At 39.4% G+C, this 22,782-nt stretch overlaps 1 protein-coding gene across 3 annotated transcripts in view; it reads left to right on the forward strand.

Annotated features, from left to right (window-relative positions):
* Positions 1–22,782, forward strand: part of LOC132893018 (cyclin-dependent kinase 17) — a 132,885-nt gene that overhangs the window by 78,291 nt on the left and 31,812 nt on the right. For all 3 annotated transcript variants that reach the window (XM_060931710.1, XM_060931711.1, XM_060931712.1), the window contains 6 exons: positions 5,698–5,754; positions 10,211–10,325; positions 16,862–16,956; positions 17,055–17,117; positions 17,395–17,518; positions 21,304–21,424. In XM_060931710.1, coding sequence (XP_060787693.1) covers positions 5,698–5,754; positions 10,211–10,325; positions 16,862–16,956; positions 17,055–17,117; positions 17,395–17,518; positions 21,304–21,424 — 575 coding nt within the window. The remainder of the gene's footprint in view (positions 1–5,697; positions 5,755–10,210; positions 10,326–16,861; positions 16,957–17,054; positions 17,118–17,394; positions 17,519–21,303; positions 21,425–22,782) is intronic.

Below are 22,782 nucleotides of genomic sequence, written 5' to 3' on the forward strand. Positions count from 1 at the left end.
CCATGATATTACTGTGTTTGATTGGCCAGCCAACTTGCCTGACCTGAACCCCATAGAGAATCTATGGGATATTGTCAAGAGGAAGATGAGAAACACCCGATCCAAAAATACAGATACGCTGAAGGCCACTATCAAAGCAACCTGGGCTTCAATAACACCTCAGCAGTGCCACAGACTAATCACCTCCATGTAAGGTATTAGGCAGAGACCCGTCCACCCGTAAATTTGACGGGCAATTGCCGATTTCAACGGGCAAGTATACACACAGACGGATACTGAAACGGACGATAATGCCGAAAATTTTCGCACATGAATACTCCCACATGTCATCCGATAAATCCAGTTATGTTCCGCCCACACACGGACTGGCCATCGGGAGTAGCGGGAGTTTTCCCGGTGGGCTGGTGGTTCAGCGTGGGCCGGCGGAGAAAAAAAAAAAAAAACAGTTGCGCGCTGGCCTTTAATATGATAAGCAATGTTAACAGTTTCTTTAACAAACTGTTAACATTGCTTATTACAGTTGCGCGCTGGCCTTTAATATGATAAGCAATGTTAACAGTTTGTTAAAGAAACTGTTAACATTGCTTATCATATTAAAGGCCAGCGCGCAACTGTTTTTTTTTTTTTTTTTTTTTCTCCGCTGGCCCACGCTGAACCACCGGCCCACTGGGAAAACTCCCGCTACTCCCGATGGCCAGTCCGTGTGTGGTTCCGCCATCATTTACAAATCGTAAGAAACACAGTTTAATACGAAAAATACTGAAAACTTGAAATGAAAAATCAGAATATTTCATTGTTTCCGCCATTTTGGCCCGCACTGAATCTTGTAACATGCGGACTGAATAAATCGCGAATTCTGATTGGTCGAAAATTGCCAAACACCCTGCGTTGTAGTTTCCTCTTTCTTGGCGGGAGAACCGCATTTTTTTTTGCTGACTCACTCTTCTGGATCAAGATGAATCCCAACAAACGCCCCAAATTGAATGTGACAAAAACTGATTCGTTTTTCCACAAAAAGACAGAAAAGGTATGTGTGATACATTGATTAACAAGGGGGTTTCATTGGGGTATGGTAAAATAGAATACTGTTGGTTTTTTTTTTTATTAAATACTGTAACTAGATCAAAAGATTATATACAATTCATTGTTGTTTATTTTCTTTTCACTTTTGTTACCAAATCAAACACCATACATACATCTGATACATTCAGGAGTGAAACTGAAAAAAATACAAAGTAAAAATATGCAATATTTCTGATCAAAAATTACACGCCATTTCACCCTGAAAATGTCCTAGAATGCAGGAAATGAAGTCTAAATTTCAAAAATTTTCTGGGGGGGCATGCCCCCAGACCCCCCTAGAGGGACTTCGCGCCTGCGGCGCTCGTCTTCGCACCTGCGGCGCTTATCAGGATTATATAAAATATTATTTTTGACTGGTAAATTTCTTTTTCTGCCTAATACCCTACCTCCATGCCACACCGCACTGATACAGTAATTCATGGTAAAGGAGCCCCAACCAAGTATTGAGTGTATAAATGAATATACTTTTCAGAAGTTGGACATTTCTGTATTGTAAATCCTTTTTTTGATTGATCTTAGGGAATATTCTAATAATTTGAGATACTGGATTTCTGATTTTCATGAGCTATAAGCCATAATCATCAAAATTAAAACAAAAAAGGCTTTAAATATTTCACTTTACATGTAATCAGGGCTCTACAGTGCGCACATTTCACTCGTATTTGCGAGTGAATTTTTCGGCATGCGAACGACGAAAAAAACCGCGCATTCGTGCGAGGGCTTCTTGTGGCCGACAATTTAGGAAAGCACTGAGCACAGACGCGACGAGTTTAACATTCTAAAATGTATCAAACGTTAAACTGCAAAGTATGTAAATCCAGCACTGGATAGCCTACCTAATATAGTGTAACGAGTAACGGCCTGTATTGTTGGAAGTGTGTGTGTTCAGTGTTGTGTGCATGCGCGTGTGTGTGTGTTCTGCCTGCGCCTTGCTCCCTGTCTGTAGTTGCGTGCATTGCCCCTGTCTTGCACTGCGGTGGTTCCCACGGTAGCTGGGGGGGGTAAGAGTGAAAAAGTTACATTTTTTTTGCCGTTCTGCCATGCTAGTGCGTTTTACCGGGACATGAGATTTCAGCATTTTTATTCTTCTCGGTCTGTAGCTTGAATAAGTTTAGGCTACTGAATAACACTTTCAGTTAAAGTTGAGTCTGGTGCTTTTGTGCTGACGCTACAATAGCCTACTATCACAATAAATATCCCCCGTAACATTTCCCGTTTTCTACTCATCTTTCTGTGATTGCCCCTCTTTCCCACGGTTGTATGTTGTGGGTGTGGCATTAGGTGGGAAAAATGCTTTTTAGGGATTCATCAGATCATTCAACTGAGAGATAACTGAGAACTGGTTCGGACCGAGCTGAGAAATATATTCACTATGCAGAGAATAACGGCGTTTTTTAAAAGCAATGATGGTGGAAACAAGAATAAAAGAACGGATGAGGAAGAAAGTGTAGTGAAGAAAGCTAGAACGACGGGAGAAGGTGCGGGAAAATTATATAATGAGATGGAAAGCACACACCCCAGCGCAAACATTTAGATGGGAACATACAACACAGCAGAAAAACAAATAATATACAGTATATACAAATGGTGCATGTCACAACACAGCAGAAAAACAAAGAATATATATACAGCTGGGCGTGTTGAGTTGCAGATGTTAATTGCACATTAGTTATAGAAACTCAGTTCAGCTACAAAACTCAGGATATTGCACTGTATTTGGTATTGCATTGTATTGGGTATGGATGTAAAAGTGTAGAAATATAAAATATACAAAAGCTATAAAAACTAAAAAGTTGCTCTGTGAGGTTGCACTGTAATAAGTATTGCACTGTATCAGGTAAGTGTGAGAATATTGTCCTTTTAGGTCCTTGTTGGTGCATTGTTGCACCTGCCAGAAGTGGCATCAGCCAGTGCATGTAATTAGCCTTTTTCACATTACGTCACTTGCAGAAGAACCTCACATCCGTTTTCAGCCTTTTGAATGGAAGAAGAGGTGGCATGCTAATCTGCTGGCTAACAAGTAGCAACCATAGAAAGTCAGTAAACTTCCTTTCCAAAACAAGGCAGATAGGTGACTGGAATGGTCGCTAACAAAACATAATGATAAACAACAATGCGCAATATTATTATCAATCTTATCTGTGAATGACAGTTTTGTTAGCATATGTTGCCGCCATATACCTCTTCTTCCATTCAAAAGGCTGAAAACGGATATGAGTTCCCCTGCAAGTGACGTAATGTGAAAAAGGCTAATTGTTCAAGGTGGTTATGGCCTGTGGGAAAAAACTGTTTTTGAGTCTGTTGGTCCTTGCTTTGATGCACCTGTAACGCCTGCCTGAAGGCAGCAAGTCAAAGAATTCAGAGCCAGGGTGGGAGCTGTCCTTGATGATGTTGTTAGCTCTGCTGAGCTCTGCTCTCTGTTTAGCTACTGTTTGTTCATTCATTCAGTTGTTTGTTATTCATTTGTTTGTTCATTCATTCATTCTCAAGTGAATTTTGCATTTTATGTGTTGGTTGGTGTGTTTGCGCTGCAATAAACCTTTTAAAATGAAAACCTACTTGTGCTTGTGCCCCCATTTTTTTTCCCTGTGCTCCTAAAATTTTTTACTTAGGAGCACGTGTGCTCCTGAAAAAAAAGTTGGTGTAGAGCCCAGCATGTAATGAATATAGAATATATGAAAGTTTACCTTTTTGAATTAAATTATGAAAAAAAGTAACTTTTTCATGGTATTCTAATTTTTTGAGATGCAGTAGTAATTGCTGATTATTAAGAAAAATAAAAGGTTTTTTGTGTGTTTTTCTTTTTAATTTAAGAAAATGATAGGAAAATAAATGCTGCTTTTTGTTAATTTTTTTTCTTTTCTTTTTTTTTTTTTAAGAGCTCTTGGGAAAATCATATCGTGAACCCAGTATTGTGAATTGAATCGAATTGTGAATTGGGTAAATCATTACATGCCTCGTAGATAATCAAGCCTCAATGCCAGGCATTGCCCGAATGCCCGATTTGCCAAACCAAGATGCTCAGGCAGAAATATTTTAGTGAGTTGTGCCCGTTCGGGCACACCTATGGTCAGCTTCTTTAAGCCCAAAAATAATTTTCGAGCGAGTACATTACAAAAAAAAACCAAGATGTATTAACCAGGATCCTCGCCTCCCCTGTGATTGCCATTTTGTTTTGTTTTTCTTCCCGAATTGTAACAGCGATTCTGATTGGCTCGCTTCAGGCACACGTGCACATTTGTGCTTTTCATCACGAGTGGTTGCTGGTGCCCTCTAAGGTTTCCCGGGTTGACTTCAGGACATTCACACATATATATATATATATATATATATATATATATATATATATATATATATATATATATATATATATATTATATATATATAAAAGCTAGCAGTAAGTACATTCAGTGAATGGAAGGATGTGCTTTTGTGTCTCAAATAGTAAACGACGCTATAAAGGCTGTTTAATTTCCTCCTAAATGCAGTGGGAAACTTGATAAGACAGTACTGCAGTACAGACTCCTGTTTTATAATGTTTAAAGTATTGCTAGTCATTATTCTAGGCAAAACAAAGTGTGTTTTGTGTCCTAAACTCTATATAAAAAGATGTATTGCGTACTAGTACCGTACGTAAGTCTTACACTACTGTTCAAAAGTTTGGGGTCACTTTGAAATTTCCTTATTTTTGAAAGAAAAGCACTGTTCTTTTCAATGAAGATCACTTTAAACTAATCAGAAATACACTCTATACATTGCTAATGTGGTAAATGACTATTCTAGCTGCAAATGTCTGGGTTTTGGTGCAATATCTCCATAGGTGTATAGAGGCCCATTTCCAGCAACTCTCACTCCAGTGTTCTAATGGTACAATGTGTTTGCTCATTGCCTCAGAAGGCTAATGGATGATTAGAAAACCCTTGTACAATCATGTTAGCACAGCTGAAAACAGTTGAGCTCTTTAGAGAAGCTATAAAACTGACCTTCCTTTGAGCAGATTGAGTTTCTGGAGCATCACATTTGTGGGGTCGATTAAATGCTCAAAATGGCCAGAAAAATGTCTTGACTATATTTTCTATTCATTTTACAACTTATGGTGGTAAATAAAAGTGTGACTTTTCATGGAAAACACAAAATTGTCTGGGTGACCCCAAACTTTTGAACGGTAGTGTATGTATATATATATGATATTGATTTATGTTTCATGTTTTCAGGGCTTGTCTTGTTCTTCTGTTGCAGAAATAAATGTTGTTTTTAAAAATAAATGTTGTTTTGTAAAAAACATGTATTTTTGTCTAAATAACTCAATTATACCCCTAGAAAACACATCAGTATTGACTTGAACCGTATATTTGAAAACTCGCCAAAATACCGCAAAATTTTAAGGGAAAAGGAAACTCAAGGGGTGCAAACAATTTTTGAGGCCATTTGCCCTGCAGGGCAGAAGGTGTCAACAGTGAACGTTGAGGCCTGATAATGGTTATTATAATCACAATAGTTTCTTGAAAATCTTGACTCTTCGGTTCCTCTTATATAGCTGTATTACATATAACAGACAGACAATGCAACTATGAAGCACGACTGCTAAATTCTTACTGTTTATTTCTCTCACAGTCTGAAATTGGCTTCGGGAAACTGGAGACGTACATCAAATTGGACAAACTCGGAGAAGTAAGTTCATAATCATTTATCACCTCACAGCATTGCCCCAAATTTAAGCATTTGTTTAAGCATTGGAGTTTGTGAAAAACAAAGGCAACGAATTGAAAGGAACTTTGACTGTAACGGTAAATTTTAAAATGTCAAGCACAGCACTCCATCTTTATACATTACATGTAAACTGACACGTGTTTCAATGGTGGTGGAAAAATGAAACATAAATGGAAAGCTCTTCAGAAAACACGACACAACTATTTATTTTTATTGACGGCAATACAATGGTCGAAAGTTCACGTACACTAATCATGGATATGGCAATATTGGGCTTTCAATGATTTCTTTGTTCTTGTTCTGGGGTAGAATGATCGTACGACATGCATCTTTACAAGAAAAAAAAAAAGCAAGTTTTAATTTATTTTGGGTTTTCTGAAATCAACACAGTCAAAAGTATGCATACAGGGTCAAAAATATGCATACAGCCAACTTGCTATGGTGAAGAAGAAGCCAAGCCTTTGTCACACGTACACTCAAGTACAGACTTAAGCACACAGTGAAATTCCTCCTCTGCATTTAATCCATCTGACGCAGTGAACACACACATGCGCGCACACGTACCCAGAGCAATGGGCAGCTATGCTACAGCGCCTGGGTAGCAGTTGGGTGTTAGATACTTTGCACAAGGGCACTTCAGCCCAACCTCAGGCCATGGCTGCTCCATGTTAACCTAACTGCATGCCTTTGAACTGTGGCGAGAAACTGGAGCACCCAGAGGAAACCAACGCAGACACAGGAAGAACATGCAAACTCCACACAGAAAAGCCCCCCCCCGGTCGGCCATTGTGCTCGAACCCAGAACCTTTTTCCTGTGAGGCAACAGTGCTAACCACTACACCCCCATGCCGTCTTTTAGCAAGTTTCACCTTGACCAAATGATTTTGGTAGCCATCAGCAAGCTTCTAGCAGAATTGTGGTTGGATATTTGATTACTTCTCTTGGCAGAACTAGTTTCCTGGCATGGACTTAACTTTTAAGCACAGTCCACGTATTGAGATCAGGGATTTTGGAAAGCAATTCCAAAAGCTTAATCTTTGCCTGCTTTATGCATTCCATAACCAGCTTTGATGTGTTTGGAGTCATTGTCCCGTTGGAACACCCAATTGTGTCCAAGTTTCTGATTGAGGTTATTCTGAAGAATTCTAAGGTTAGCCCTCTTCTTTCATTATTCCATCCACTTTGTTTAACCATGCTTAACAGTTGTTAGTGTTCCTTGGGGTTGAATGCCTCACCTTTATTCCTCCAAACATACCTCTGGTCATTGTGGACAAAAAAACTCAATCGTTGTTGTTGATGTTGTTGTTATTATTATATCCCCGCTTCGAAGGAGGGAGGTATACTGGTTTACCTCTGTCCATCTGTCCAAAACACCCTTTTTCTCAGCAACCCCAAATCATAACCACTTGGTACCAAACTTCATCTTGGGGTTCTATACCGTTTTCAGGTCTGTCGCACATCAACTTCTTGTTTACCGACTGAATGTATTTACAAAACATATAGTATGGATTTACAAAATTTTCGTAACACTTTTCTCAGCAACTACAAATCAGAACTGCTTGATATTTGGTACGGAGCTTCAGCTTGGGGGTTCTATACCGTTTTCAGGTCTGTCGCACATCAACTTCCTGTTTAGCGACTGAATGTATTTATGAAACATATGGGGTGGATTTTGATGCTATTTCAAAATGACAGTTTACCAGGATGCTATTTGAAGTCCCTGGGGAGAACACCACTCTTTACTTACTTGTTTCATGGTTAATTATTTGTTGAAGTCAACATTCATAATAAGTGTCCTATTCCTTCGATTGCTTGCATTCTGATACATGTGAGAGCGGGGGTACACATACGTGAGCAGTAGCTCACAGTTGATCTTGTTTTATCTGACCATAAAACTTTCCTCCAGAAGGCTTTTTCTTTGTTCATGTGATCAGCTGAAAACTTTAGTTGAACTGTGTGGCAAGAAAAAAAGACATTTTTGAAAGTTTCAGCACCTCTGAATTAATAATCTAAGTGAGTGTATGTAAGTTTTTGGCCCTGTATGTATAATTTTGACCCAGTGTTGATTTCAGAAAACCCAAAGAAAATTAAAACTTGTGCACCAAATTCTAGTGTTTTTTTTTAATTAAAGATGTATGCTGTATAATGATTCTGCCACAGAAAAAGAACAGTTCAAAGAAATTACTGAAAGCCCAAATATGGCCATGACATTCATATCCAAGATGACATTCATGTCACTGTATGTAAACTTCTGACCATAACTGTGTGTGTGTATACGTGTGTGTGTCTGTGTGTGTGTATATATGTGTGTGTGTGTGTGTGTGTGTGTGTGTGTGTGTGTGTGTGTGTGTGTGTGTATATATATATATATATATATATATATATATATATATATATACAGACACACACCGTGGTGCTTGAAAGTTTGTGAACCCTTTAGAATTTTCTATATTTCTGCATAAGTATGACCTAAAACATCATCAGATTTTCACACGAGTCCTAAAAGTAGATAAAGAGAACCCAGTTAAACAAATGAGACAAAAATATTATACTCAGTCATTTATTTATTGAGGAAAATGATCCAATATTGCATATCTGTGAGTGGCAAAAGTATGTGAACCTCTAGGATTAGCAGTTAATTTGAAGGTGAAATTAGAGTCAGGTGTTTTCAATCAATGGGATGACAGTCAGGTGTGAGTGGGCACCCTGTTTTATTTAAAGAACAGGGATCTATCAAAGTCTGATCTTCACAACACATGTTTGTGGAAGTGTATCATGGCACGAACAAAGGAGATTTCTGAGGACCTCAGAAAAAGCATTGTTGATGCTCATCAGGCTGGAAAAGGATACAAAACCATCTCTAAAGAGTTTGGACTCTACCAATCCACAGTCAGACAGATTGTGTACAAATGGAGGAAATTCAAGACCATTGTTACCCTCCCTAGGAGTGGTCGACCAACAAAGATCACTCCAAGAGCAAGGTGTGTAATAGTCAGCGAGGTCACAAAGGACCCCAGGGTAACTTCTAAGCAACTGAAGGCCTCTCTCACATTGGCTAATGTTCATGAGTCCATCATCAGGAGAACACTGAACAACAATGGTGTGCATGCCAGGGTTGCAAGGAGAAAGCCACTACTCTCCAAAAAGAACATTGCTGCTCTTCTGCAGTTTGCTAAAGATCACGTGGACAAGCCAGAAGGCTATTGGAAAAATGTTTTGTGCACAGATGAGACCAAAATAGAACTTTTTGGTTTAAATGAGAAGCGTTATGTTTGGAGAAAGGAAAATACTGCATTCCAGCATAAGACCCTTATCCCATCTGTGAAACATGGTGGTGGTAGTACCATGGTTGGGGCCTGTTTTGCTGCATCTGGGCCAGGACGGCTTGCCATCATTGATGGAACAATGAATTCTGAATTACACCAGCAAATTCTAAAGGAAAATGTCAGGACATCTGTCCATGAACTGAATCTCAAGAGAAGGTGGGTCATGCAGCAAGACAACGACCCTAAGCACAGAAGTCGTTCTACCAAAGAATGGTTAAAGAAGAATAAAGTTAATGTTTTGGAATGGCCAAGTCAAAGTCCTGACCTTAATCCAATCCAAATGTTGTGGAAGGACCTGAACTGAGCAGTTCATGTGACGAAACCCACCAACATCCCAGAGTTGAAGCTGTTCTGTATGGAGGAATGGGCTAAAATTCCTCCAAGCCAGTGTGCAGGACTGATCAACAGTTACCAGAAACGTTGAGTTGCAGTTATTGCTGCACAAGGGGGTCACACCAGATACTGAAAGCAAAGGTTCACATACTTTTGCCACTCACAGATATGTAATATTGGATCATTTTCCTCAATAAATAAATGACCAAGTATAATATTTTTGTGTTATTTGTTTAACTGGGTTCTCTTTATCTACTTTTAGGACTCGTGTGAAAATCTGATGATGTTTTAGGTCATATTTATGCAGAAATATAGAAAATTATAAAGGGTTCACAAACTTTCAAGCACCACTGTGTGTGTGTGTGTGTGTGTGTGTATATATATATATTTGTGTGCATGTATATATGTGTGTGTGTGTGTATATATATATATATATATATATATATATATATATATATATATATATATATATATATATATATATGCACGCACGCACGTGTGTGTGTGTATATGTATTTATTTATTTATTTATTTATTTATATACTGTGTGTTGTTCAGTCCAACACATGCTGTGTTTTGGATTGACCGACACAGTAAAATGGGAAAGTCCAAGGAGCTCAGTGCAATGTTTATCCAAATTAAACGCACCGTAGACCAAATAGGAGTCCATAAATATTTTCAAACATGCAGTCACAGGAAGTGATGGTTTCCAGGTTCAGGATGTATTCTTGATGTATTCTGTCCCTTCCTCCTCACAGGGAACCTACGCAACAGTGTATAAGGGACGCAGTAAGCTGACGGATAATCTGGTGGCTCTGAAGGAGATTCGGCTGGAGCATGAAGAGGGTGCACCATGCACTGCTATTCGTGAAGGTAATACAGCAGCATGCTCACAACATTCACCCTCATACAAACCTTTATACTGATTAACAGGCATGTAACCTTTAGCGTGCGATGATAATTCGTGATGCATATTTATGCTAATTTGAATTAATGAAATAAATGAATCATCATCATCAGGCTGGGTAATCTCTTAGCTTTTTCAAGCTGTAATTGCGTTGTAATAAAGTACAATAGAAGGAATGCATGTGACCTCAGCCTAGGCACAGTAACACAGCTCTAATGCCATGAACACGCGCGCATACCAAAAAACATATCTAAAATGGGAAAGTGCTGTTGTGTGATTTGACTGTACAAATAGATTTACTATTTGTGACTGCTGAAAGCTCAATACAAGAGAAGTAAATGGTGGTAGAAGTGTTTATATAAGGAAAGGCCTATTTGTTATTAATGTTTTAATTTTTAATTAAAAATATTTTAGTTAATAGGCTAGTATATTTTACTCCAACCTTTATAAATGTGGGTAAATAGTTATTTTTGGTTATTAAGAAAATGGGGGGGATAATGTGTATATCTCCACATTCACTGGATATGAGCAATTATGCGCTCTGATTGAAAAAGCCTAGAGAAAAACAAAATGGCAGAGCGTGTAGCTGAACCAACCAAGGACGAAATAAAAACTCTACCAGAAAACAAAACCCCAAAAAATACAAATAAAAAGCAACAAAATATGGAATGAAAGTATTTGACGGTAAGAATGTATAATTTTTTTTTTCAAGAATTATTATAATAGCATTTTTCACAAATTGCTACTGTCATTTCGCCAGTTTGTTGACATTCTAAGTCGAAATGATTTTGTCGGACGTTTTGTATAAAGTTTTTATTTATCGAATTTGCAAAAAATAAAAATGCTCAGTTTCTCAGAATCCAGTGAATGCAGATAAGTTTGTGTGTGTGTGCGTGTGTACGTATATAATATATCTCAGGGCCACCCACCAAATGCGGGTAAAATTTGGCTTTGGCAGGTAATAACTTTAGTCCCACTAGCCACTTTGGCGGGTGATTTATTCTGTGGTATGACAATATATTTTAATTGTAGTTTTCTCTGAAGGCATTTGATAAACGCATTGCAATGTAATATTACGCGCCTACAACTCCCATGAGCACCTGCATAAACATTCTGACAACATGTTAGAATTGTTGAGAACGTACTTTAAAGGTCCCATGGCATGAAATTTTCACTTTCTGAGGTTTTTTAACGTTAAAATGAGTTCCTCTGACCTTCTTAAGTCACCCCAGTGGCTAGAAATTTCATAATGTGTAAACCAAACTATGCCCACCCTTTGTCAACATTTGAGAATGGCGTGTCAAAATGGCACGTTGATAGGCTCTAGGGTTGGGCGGTATCCAAATTTTGATACCTTTAAACCGTCTCTGTGTTTTCCCGGGGTATACGGTATTACCGAGAAAAAAAATATTTTGTTTCGGCCTACTGTGTAACGTGCGCCTATGCCTCAAATGTACTATTTAAAAGCAGCATAGCGAATTGTGTGCATTGTGGTATGGATTAAGCAGCAAAGCGAATTTTGTGCATTGATGAATGGATTAAGAGATATTTCAAAGCATCACGCAACTCTTCCTTCATCTTGAAAATAGCATTCAACTGTCGTTTACACATTTCTGCGTTGAAACGCCATTTGCAGCACTATTTCACCTGCTCCATCAAAAAAAAGTACACGATGAGCAGGATCATACCCTTTCAAGCATGGGAAATAAAAAAAGAAAAAGAATCAACCAACACCCAAGTCCGTTTAGACTGCGCGATAAACCATATTCTTCAGCGCAAATGAGGCGAACCTAATTCAAATGCGCGGTAGCTGCACAAGGCAAAATCATATGGGCCCACGTCATGCCATGGCGGGGAAATTAATAATCAAATGGCCTTACCTTGCTTAAAACGCTGTCTTGATCACATAACTCCTTACAATTATTCCACTTAAATCCATACGGTTTAACACACCCAACAAAGATAGCAAGCGCATTGCTAATTCCCACCAGAAACCTAACAGTTTACGCTACGATGTTTTCTTCCGTTTCTTCAGTAGATGACATTTCAAACGTTTATTACCCACATCCCAAATGTCATACGTTATATTATTTTACCTTGTTGTTACTCATGTAACCTACTCAAAACACAACTCATTGGAGAAATCTCGTGGAAGTGGAGTACCCCAGGCTATGGTGTGCCTTAGGGGACAAATTAGATTTCGTTTGGTTTGAAACCAAAATACTGCCACACTGCCGATGTTGTATTTTTTTTTGCCACTAACTCATTATCTTGACTTGCCATCTTTCAACCGCGGTCTCAGTCTCTTTTTTTTTTTTTTTTTTTTTAGATAGGACAGTATAGAGAGACAGGAAATGAGCGGGGGAGAGAGAGACAGGATCGGGAAATAACCTCGGGTCGGAATTGAACCCGGGTCCCCGGATTTATGGTACGGTGCCTTAGCCATCTGAGCCATGACAACTCCGGTCTCAGTCTCTTGCGAAGCTTTCTGTCAGACTCCAAAATGTCACGCAGGGTTGCCATGGTAACGACATAAACAACCCTGCACGCGATGAAAACTTCTTTAGGAAATTGATAGAATTAGTGAAAATACGATCACACAGTTATTCGGGATGATCTTCAATTTATTATTTTATATTATGACCTCATGTACTCCATATTTATTTAGATATTATATATTTTTTTAAAATGACGGTAATGAGACCGATACCGTTGGTACTTTTGGATACCTCGGGATACCTTCTTACCGTAATACCGCCCAACCCTAATAGGCTCTTCCCTTTACTACGTCAGCAAGGGAAATGATTCCCACCCACTGTATGGATTGCCCGCCCAGCTCAAAAGTTGCCACCAAACATGGAAATTGCGCTGTACATGGATGTGACAACACAGAAAGGAGTCTGTTTTTACTGCCGACGGGAGAGCCCCTGAAGACGCAGTGGCTTAATTTTATTTACTCCAATAATACGCCGTCGAGTCTACCTAAGACGGTGTATGTTTGTCGGAAGCATTTTCCTGAGGAATGTTTCCACAACTTGGGACAGTACAGGGCAGGTTTTGCACATCAACTGTCACTGAAGCCTGGGTCCGTACCAAGCATCCCTGCCGCATCAGCCACAAACACCAAACAAGTAAGTGTATAACTGTTAAGTCGTTTTGCCGTGTTTTAAAATCGGTGCGTTAACCTTGCAATGGCTACATTAGCTGTGCAGCTAACCGCTTCCTGCAGTTAGCCAGGTACTCTGCGCTACAAAACCAAAAAGCATGCAGCATGCTCTGTTATAATAGCCAATCAAAACAGTTTTTACAAAGACACCCACATTCTTTTTTTTAAGTCACTCGTTCATTTTATTTGTTTGTTCAGTAAAAACCCAAACATTTGTTGAATTTATTTTATTTCCTCGTGTCGCAGCTTAATGACGTCAGCGCGCGGTATTTTTCCCTTCGCGGTTTGTTCCTTCTCTCTCGCCATAGTAAGACACCCACATCCGCTTGTTCTGACCCACTGGAGGTAGCGTCACAGTGCTGTTAGCCAATCAGAGGTAACACGTTTACATGTCATGAATATTAATGATAAGAGCTGAAATCCTGTCGCTCTCTCGCCACCCACTTCTCCACCAAACTAGAACAGCCTGAAACAGGAGAACCACAGCTTTTTTTTCACCAAAACTGGCTCGCAGGGCATTCATTCATACTAGAGACCACCGCACAATTAATGAAAAAACGATGCCATGGGACCTTTAACATCTCAGATAAAATCAGTGATACGGTAACCTGCGGTTAATGAACGAAGCAACAAAGTTGCTGACGACTGACAAGCGCACTATGTGGCGGCATATTGCTGGAGTTTCAAACCCTGCTGCTCAGGGAAAAAGGGGCAGAGATGAGCAGGGCTGGAGTAGCATTTTAAAGTCACCGCGGTCCGTGATGCGCAAAGCGCGCGCCGAAAAAATTTCGCCATATTTAAATGAGCGGGGTGAATTACACGCCACATAAGAGATCTATTCCTGAAATTACTTTTAATGGTGTTTGAACTGAATATCGTCAGTTTTGGAAAAAAAAATCATGTATGTGGCAAGAGTAAGAATAATTTAAGCTTGTTTAATGGTTTGATCTGGCCCAAGCAATGAGGACAAAAGATACCCTAACCATGTAGCCTATGGAACTAAGATACATTAACAATCTGGCATCCATTACACCTACACACACAAAAAAACATTCTGGGGAAAAAAAAAATCAGTATACACCACCATGTTTTAGGCAAAGTTATCCGAGGCAAACATAAGTTGAAACTTTCCACTCTATTGCTTTGGCTTATCGAATGATTTATTTTTAAAATCACAGACAAGGCAGGCTACAACTGCGCTGCTTCGAAAATGTCAATTTAACAGCTTGATGAAAGTGTGCTGATGGTTACCATGGAAACCCCGTGTCTGCTGCACTGCATTCCTCCGCCGAGTCGCGCGCTCATTCGGTTTTGTGTTCTTGGTCTCAGAGCCGCACACACCAAACACACACAGAAGACAATCAACGTTTAACATAATTAACAATGCACTTTTTACGGAGATGTTTTAATGTTATTCTTTATTTTTTTTTATCCAGTTGAATATTTAGCGTACAAATGTATTTTCAGCTCTTAAAAATGACTGAGGTCCGGACCGCAGGGGCCTCATAGCTGGCTGCAGCCATGGAGATGAACAAGACGCAAATAGGAAGATAAGACAGTTCAATGACAAATGGAAGTTCGGGTGAGCTTGGCTAGTTCATAGCAAAACTGAAAATACCCTGTACTGCGAAGACTGTAGAAAGTCTGGCAAAGACAGGCACAAGTAATTTTAAACTCAAAACTATAAAGGACCACAAAAAGTCAAATGCACGCATCGGTACTATAACGTCAAAACAGGCGAAGACAGCTGGTTCACTACAGGACAGCATTGCTTTCAGTCCCTGGCTGTCATGAAGTCGGCTGAGCTGGAGAGGATGGAGCTGCTGTTCAGAAACGTTCACGCGATTGGAAAGAAGTTGATCCGCCACAGCTATCAACTTATAGCATGCTGGAAGCCTCAGGTCACGAAGACCATTTTTCATGGACCATTCAAACTCATCTGATGAATGTAATGAGGACATTTAATGTCTTTCTCTACACATGTTCACTCACTCACACTCACACACACACTATTAATAGATAATACATAATATACATAATAATACTTGATGTTACACATAATACTTGCATATCAAAACATCAAATGTTTTCAATGATAAATGTTTTGAATTGGACTTTTAATATTAGAATCAGTTCAGTTGTACTGAATGTTATTTTTCATATTATACAATATTTCATATTGTAAGGGGCTTGAATTTGAGTTCAGTAAACAGAATAGTCTGTTTATATTTTTGTCTGAATTGGTTGCATGTTTTCATATAGGGAGCTACCTTAACAGCACTGAATACTTGAGTGCTACTGTAGAGATACATTATACGCTGCCATTCATAATTAAATCTAGATCTTCCGAACTTTAACGTATCATGGTGAAGAAAAAAACTGCGATTTCCTGGCAACAAAATTGTGGTTAGTGAAAAGGCTGAATGGCTAGTGACTCGGGAAAACCACTAGCCACAGTGGCCGGTGAGCAAAAAAGTTAATGTAAAGCCCTGAGAGATGTGTGTGTGTGTGTGTGTGTGTGTGTGTGTGTGTGTGTGTGTGTGTGTGTAGATCGGGAGATCACAAGTTCTACTCACAGTCGGGTCATACCAAAGACCATCGTAAAAATGGTGCCTATTACCATCTGGCAAGGCACGCTGCAATACAGATGAGAGTGGGGAGTCAAACTCTCGCGGTTACCAGAGGACTAGCCCCCCACTGTAACCCTAGTTATGTAATATAGGCGATAGGCCCAGGGGTGGGCGGCATGGTGGTGTAGTGGTTAGCGCTGTCACCTCACAGCAAGAAGGTCCGGGTTTGAGCCCCGTGGCCAGCGAGGGCCTTTCTGTGCGGAGTTTGCATGTTCTCCCCGTGTCCGCGTGGGTTTCCTCCGGGTGCTCCGGTTTCCCCCACAGTCCAAAGACATGCAGGTTAGGCTAACTGGTGACTCTAAATTGACCGTAGGTGTGAATGTGAGTGTGAATGGTTGTCTGTCTCTATGTGTCAGCCCTTTGATGACCTGGCGACTTGTCCAGGGTGTACCCTGCCTTTCGCCTGTAGTCAGCTGGGATAGGCTCCAGCTTGCCTGCGACCCTGTAGAACAGGATAAAGCGGCTACAGATAATGAGATGATGAGATGATCATTTTCTTCATTTAATTTTTTTTTTCCAAAAATATGGTGGGAATATCAAATCATGAACCCCAGTATTGCAAAATCGAATCGTGGATTGAGTGAATCTTTACATGCCTACTGATTAATGAATAAAGGCAGTTATCCAAATGTATGAAATAAAGAAATTGTAAATTTTTCTTCTTCTTAATATTTCTGCTTTTGTCCTTTCATTGTCTTACATTTAGTGTCCCTACTGAAGGATTTAAAACATGCAAACATTGTCACGCTTCATGACATCATCCACACGGACAAGTGCCTCACACTGGTCTTTGAGTACCTGGTGGGTAGATGAGCTTCGCTAAACACCTCTGTATCTGTCATCGGTGTTTGTGTGAGTGCTTTTCTAACATGCTTGTTCTTTTTGTGATAAATATTTAGGAGAGGGATCTAAAGCAGTACATGGATGACTGCGGGAGCATCATGAGTGTTCATAATGTCAAAGTAAGTCTATACTTCTAAACAATGTCAAGTAACTTGTAGTGCAGAGTTTCTCTTTATTAAAGAGTGGCATAACATTATTTCATTTTGATGGTCAAAAGTTAATGGCTATTGGAAATAAGGTTCGTCAGACATTTAAGAGTGCTGGAACTTTTCTTTCCTCAGAACCAAATAGCCATAATATCCATCTGAAATTAAAATAAAAAACAATTTTTAAAAAGGTTGACCTTTACCATCCTTTGATTCTTCTTCTTACTGCATTGTATCATCTGTGCTTCAGATCTTCCTCTTTCAGCTGTTGCGAGGACTAGCATATTGCCATCGCCGCAAGGTTCTACACAGAGACTTGAAACCTCAGAATCTTCTCATTAATGACAGGGGAGAGCTCAAACTCGCTGATTTTGGTGAGTAGACTCTGTTCTGTTGATTTTCTGCTTATGACGGTTGTAAAGAGTGCTTATTTGAGTTAATATAGACTTCCTGTCAGCTCAAACCAGTCTGGTCATTCTCCTCTGATCTCTCACTTCAACAAGGTGTTTCAGCCTGCAGACCCTCCACACACACACAGCATGTTTTGTTTTTGTTTTTTTCCCCACACAATTATATGTAAACTCTAGAGAGTACTGTGTGTGAAAATCCCAGGAAAGCAACAATTTCTGAAATGCTCAGACCAGCCCATCTGGTACTAACAACCGTATCCATGATCAAAGTCACAGAGATCACACTTTTTCTTCATTATGATGTTTGATGTGAATTTTAACCAAATCTCTTAATCTGCATGATTTTTATTTATTTATTTTTTTGCACGTTGTGTTGCTGCCATATGATTGGCTGATGAAATAACTGCATGAATGTACAGGTGTTCCTAATAAAGTGGACAGTGAGTATATGAGATATAATTAGATAACATTTATAGTTTCTCTGTGATGTATTACATACATTGTTTTGATATAGACAAATAACGGAGAACCATAACTATATTTAGAGACCTTAAGAGGGTAGAGTTAGGCATATCAGGTGAAAATTCAATCAAACTTAGATGAGCGTCTGCATGCGGAATTTTCACAGCACGGCCAGCAAGCGTCTGATATGCTTAGTAAAGTGTATGGTTTGGCTGAGTTTAGCAGAGACTCCTTAGTGAAAGTCTAAATATTGTGTGCCGTGTTCCAGATGGGCATCCTCGTTCAAATACTTTTCTCTGTATAATATTCTTGGGTTTCAATCACGTGACTTTTCTTAGCAATTTCACGTCTGGTGAAACAGCTGGTGGTCAAGCAAACCAAAATGGCTGCCGTAGTGCAAGCAAGCAGCGATAAGTTATCAGAGTTTGCTCGTAATCTAGAAGCCACTGGTCGCTTTAGATATATTCAGAAGATCGCTGTGTGCAATGGAATCGACCCCTACAGTCTGGGAAAGAAGGGTTTGTCATACGATCTCAAAAACTACCTTTCAGTCGAGTTCCCCGACATCTCAAACTATCTGGTGTTGCAGATGTCCTTCTACACCGCAAAACAGATGAAAGCGTGGAAGAGTATGGAGGCTTACAACTTTTTTGTAAGTGGCTGGGTAAAGGACCTCGCTATCAAGTCGCTGCCGAATGAATCCTGTATTGTTTTTGCCCGTGTAAGTATGTGTTTTTAAGCTTTTCGTTCGCATCTTTACAGCGAAGTGCTGCAAGTTGAAGTGTAAACAAACCGTTCACTTGATTCTCACTTGTGTTGGCTCTTATCTCTCAGGTAAATCATTCACAAAGATCATCAGAAACCCCTTTAAAGACCTGGATCGGAGTTAAACGAGACAGAGAAGTGATCACGGCGCATTGTAACTGTATGGCTGGGGAAGAATTTTGTCGTGGCCTTCATGCATATAGACTTTATTATTCGTGGTTGTTTTGATTGCGTGCACTTGCTTTGGTGGCTGATTTGTTTTCAATATGGCAGCCATCGAGTGAGGAGTAAACAAAGAAACAGCTGGGGACTTTAGCGCTTCGTGCGTAAAAAAAGTACTGTAAAATAACGACACACAGCAAGAAAAGTACTTGGAAAACACTAAGGACAGAGCTGAGAGGGAGATACAAACCTTTCACGCCGTGATCGCTGCAAATTCAAGCATGCTTCGACTCGGCTCCTTTCGATTTCAGTGAGAGGTTCAAAAGCCACCTTTCTCGACGTCCTTTTGCAAAATCCTGTGTTCGTTCATCCTTTTTTATTAGTTCACAGGGAACCCTGAAGAAACTTATCAGTTTCACGGTTTGATCGATTTGAACAACCTAAAACAACGCAAGTGTAAGGCATTTTTCATGCGAGCAATGCACCTTCTCCATACAAACGCTTTGTCAACTGAGCTTTGGTAGACCACCAGCTAAAGTTTTGAGTAACTAATGAGGGGGATGTGACGTCACGTGAAACCCAAGAATTGGTGTCAATGTCTTTTAAAACCAGTTCCAAAGGACAACAACAGGGCAGTGATAAATTTTTGTGTATGTATTTTTTTTAACCAATAATTATATATTATGGACTGTTATAATTATGCTGAATGGGATTAAAGTAGTCTTGAATTTCACAAGACCTTTCACTTTCCTCTAGGATGTGTTTAATACACAAATACCTGTGATGAATACTGTTCTTTCAAGTGTTGTTTATTTCAGAGAAAAGCTTAGTATTGCTATGCAGTATTATTTATAACCTGAAATCAGAAAATGTTGGGACGATTAGGAAATGCAAATTTAAAAAAGAAACCGGTGGTTTCTAAATTTACTCTGACTTTTATTTCATTGCGGACAGTATGGACCCAAAATATTTAATGTTTTGTCTGATCAACTTCATTTCATTTGTTAATATACATCCATTCATGTGTTTCAGGCCTGCAACACATTCTAGAAAAGTGGGGATGGGGCCAATTTAGGGCTAATAATGAGGTCAACTATTTAAATCATGATGTGTTTTGAAGCAAAGATAGGCTGAGGATCTTCTGTCTGTCAACAAATGCGTGAAGAAATAATTGAAATGTTTAAAAACAATGTTCCTCAAAGAGAGATATGAAGGGATTTGGATATTTTACTCTCTACTCTGCATAACATTAAATGATTCAAGGAATCTGGAGGAATTTCTGTGCATAAAAGGCAAGGGCACAAGCCAAAGCTGAACAAATGTGACCTTGGATCCCTCAGACGGCACTGCATCAAGAACCGTCATTTATCTATAGTCGATATAACCAGAAGGGTTGGGATTACTTTGGCAAACCTTTGTCAATCATTGCAATATGGTGTTACATCCACAAATGCCAGTTAAAATTTTGCTGTGCGAAAAGGAGCCTTATGTTACTGTGTCCAGAAGCGCCGTTGACTTCCCTGGGCTTGGAGGCATCTGGGATGGATCATGACACAGTGGAAACATGTATTGTGGTCAGGTGAATCAGTATTCCAGGTCTTTTTTTTTTCCCTTTTCTTTTGTAAGAAATGGACGCTGTGTGCTCCAGACCGATGACAAAAAAAAAAAAAAGACCATCCAGACTGCAAGAAGTCCAAAAGCCAGGGTCTGTCATGGTATGGGGTTGTGTCAGTGCCCTTGGGAAATGCAACTTACACTTCTGTGATGGCAGCATTGATGCAGAAAAGCACATTGAGATTTTGGCGCAACATATGCTGCCTTAAAGATGACCTCTTTTCCAGGGATATTTCAATAAGACAATGCGAAACCACATTCTGCACACATTACAAAGTCATGGCTGTGGAAGAAGAGGGTGCCTGTCCCCTCCGTCCTCAAAAGAGAATGGGTGATGAATTTTGAAATAAAAAAAAATGACGACCCTGTAGTATTGCACACTTTAAGACCAGTTTGCAGGAAGAATGGGACAAAATAACACCTGAATCGCTTGGTGTCTTCAGTCCCTAAACAGCTTTTAAGTGTTGTGAGAAGGAATGGGAACACTATAAAGTGGTCAATACTTTACCATCCCAACTTTTTTTGAAATGTGTTGCAAGAGTCAAAATTGAAAAGTGTTTTAGTTTGAAAAATCAATGCAATGCATTAGGTAAAACATCAAATAACGTGCAATACGGGTCAAAGATCATTTACAAATCATGTTCAGTTTTAATTTCAATTTCCACATACCATCCCAAGTTTTTCTGATTTGGGGATGTATATCCAAGAAATGCTTCATAGCTATATAAGGAATTCTATTGTTGCAGGTTTAGCGCGAGCCAAATCTGTACCTACTAAGACGTATTCCAATGAGGTGGTCACACTGTGGTACAGACCGCCTGACGTGTTACTAGGATCAACTGAGTACTCCACTCCTATTGACATGTGGTGAGACACCTCTCTCGCACTCTCTTACACTGTATCTCTCTCTCTGTCTCTCTCACTCACATGTACACTGCCCAGCCGAAAATAATTTGCACGCACTAATATTTCGTTGGACTGCTTTTTATTTTGATTATGGCACACGTTCACCATGGCATTGTTTCAACAAGCTTATACAACGCCACTTTAATTTCCATTCAGAGTTGTAATTACTTTTTCATCGAGATCTTATCTTGACGATGGGAAAGTTGAGCCATTCCATAGTCTTCTCCAGCACATCCAAAACACTTTGAATGGGGTTAAGATTGGGACTCTGTGCTGGCCAATTCATATGTGAAAATGATTCCTCATTCTCCCTGAACCACTTTCACAATTTGAGCCCTAATTTTATTCCTGTGCCATCAGGGAAGAAAAAAATCCATTAATGGGAACCGAGTCATTCAGTAAATTCAGGTAGTCAGCTGACTTCATCTTATTTCCACAGAAAATTGCTTGAACCTCAACCAAACCAAATGAAGCAACCCCATATCATAACACTGGCTCCAGAGGCTTGTACAGTGTGCATGATGGATGCATCGCTTCACGTGCTTCCCTTCTTACCCTGATATGCCCATTGCTCTGGAATAGGAAAACATGACCTTTTTCCATTGCTTCAGAGTCTAATCTTTATGCTTCCTGGCAAAGTGAAGCCTTTTCTTCTGAATAGCCTCACTAACAAATGGTCTTATGACCACACAGCTCCCAGTCCCAATCCTGTGAGTTTTTGTCACATTGTGCATGTGGACATGCTCTTCCTTTCACTATTAAATATAGCCATGAGTTCTGCTGTCTTTTTTTTTTTTTAATAAATGATTCATTTTTAAATTTTTTCTTTTTAAGTGTTCTACAATCACAGTTAAAATTTTTGTCTGACCGCATCTTCCGTGAAGTTGATGGTTCACTATCCTTCCAGGTTTTAATAATGTGTTGGACGGTTCTTACCCAATTCCAGTAATTTCAGCAATCGTCTTAGTTGTCATGCTGCCACATGATTGGCCGATTAGATAACTGTATAAATGTGCAGGTTTACATGTGTTCCTAATCATCTGGATTGTGTGTGCGCGCACACGTGTGTGTGTGTGTGTGTGTGTGTGTGTGTGTGTGTGTGTATACAGTTAGGTCCATAAATATTTGGACAGAGGCAACATTTTTCTAATTTTGGTTCTGTAATTACCACAATGAATTGTGAACAAAACAATTCAGATGCAGTTGAAGTTCAGACTTTCAGCTTTAATTCAGTGGGTTGAACAAAATGATTGCATAAAAATGTGAGGAACTAAAGCATTTTTTAAACACAATCCCTTCATTTCAGGGGCTCAAAAGTA

The sequence above is a fragment of the Neoarius graeffei genome, chromosome 10 (genome assembly GCF_027579695.1).
Source record: "Neoarius graeffei isolate fNeoGra1 chromosome 10, fNeoGra1.pri, whole genome shotgun sequence".
NCBI lineage: Eukaryota > Metazoa > Chordata > Actinopteri > Siluriformes > Ariidae > Neoarius > Neoarius graeffei.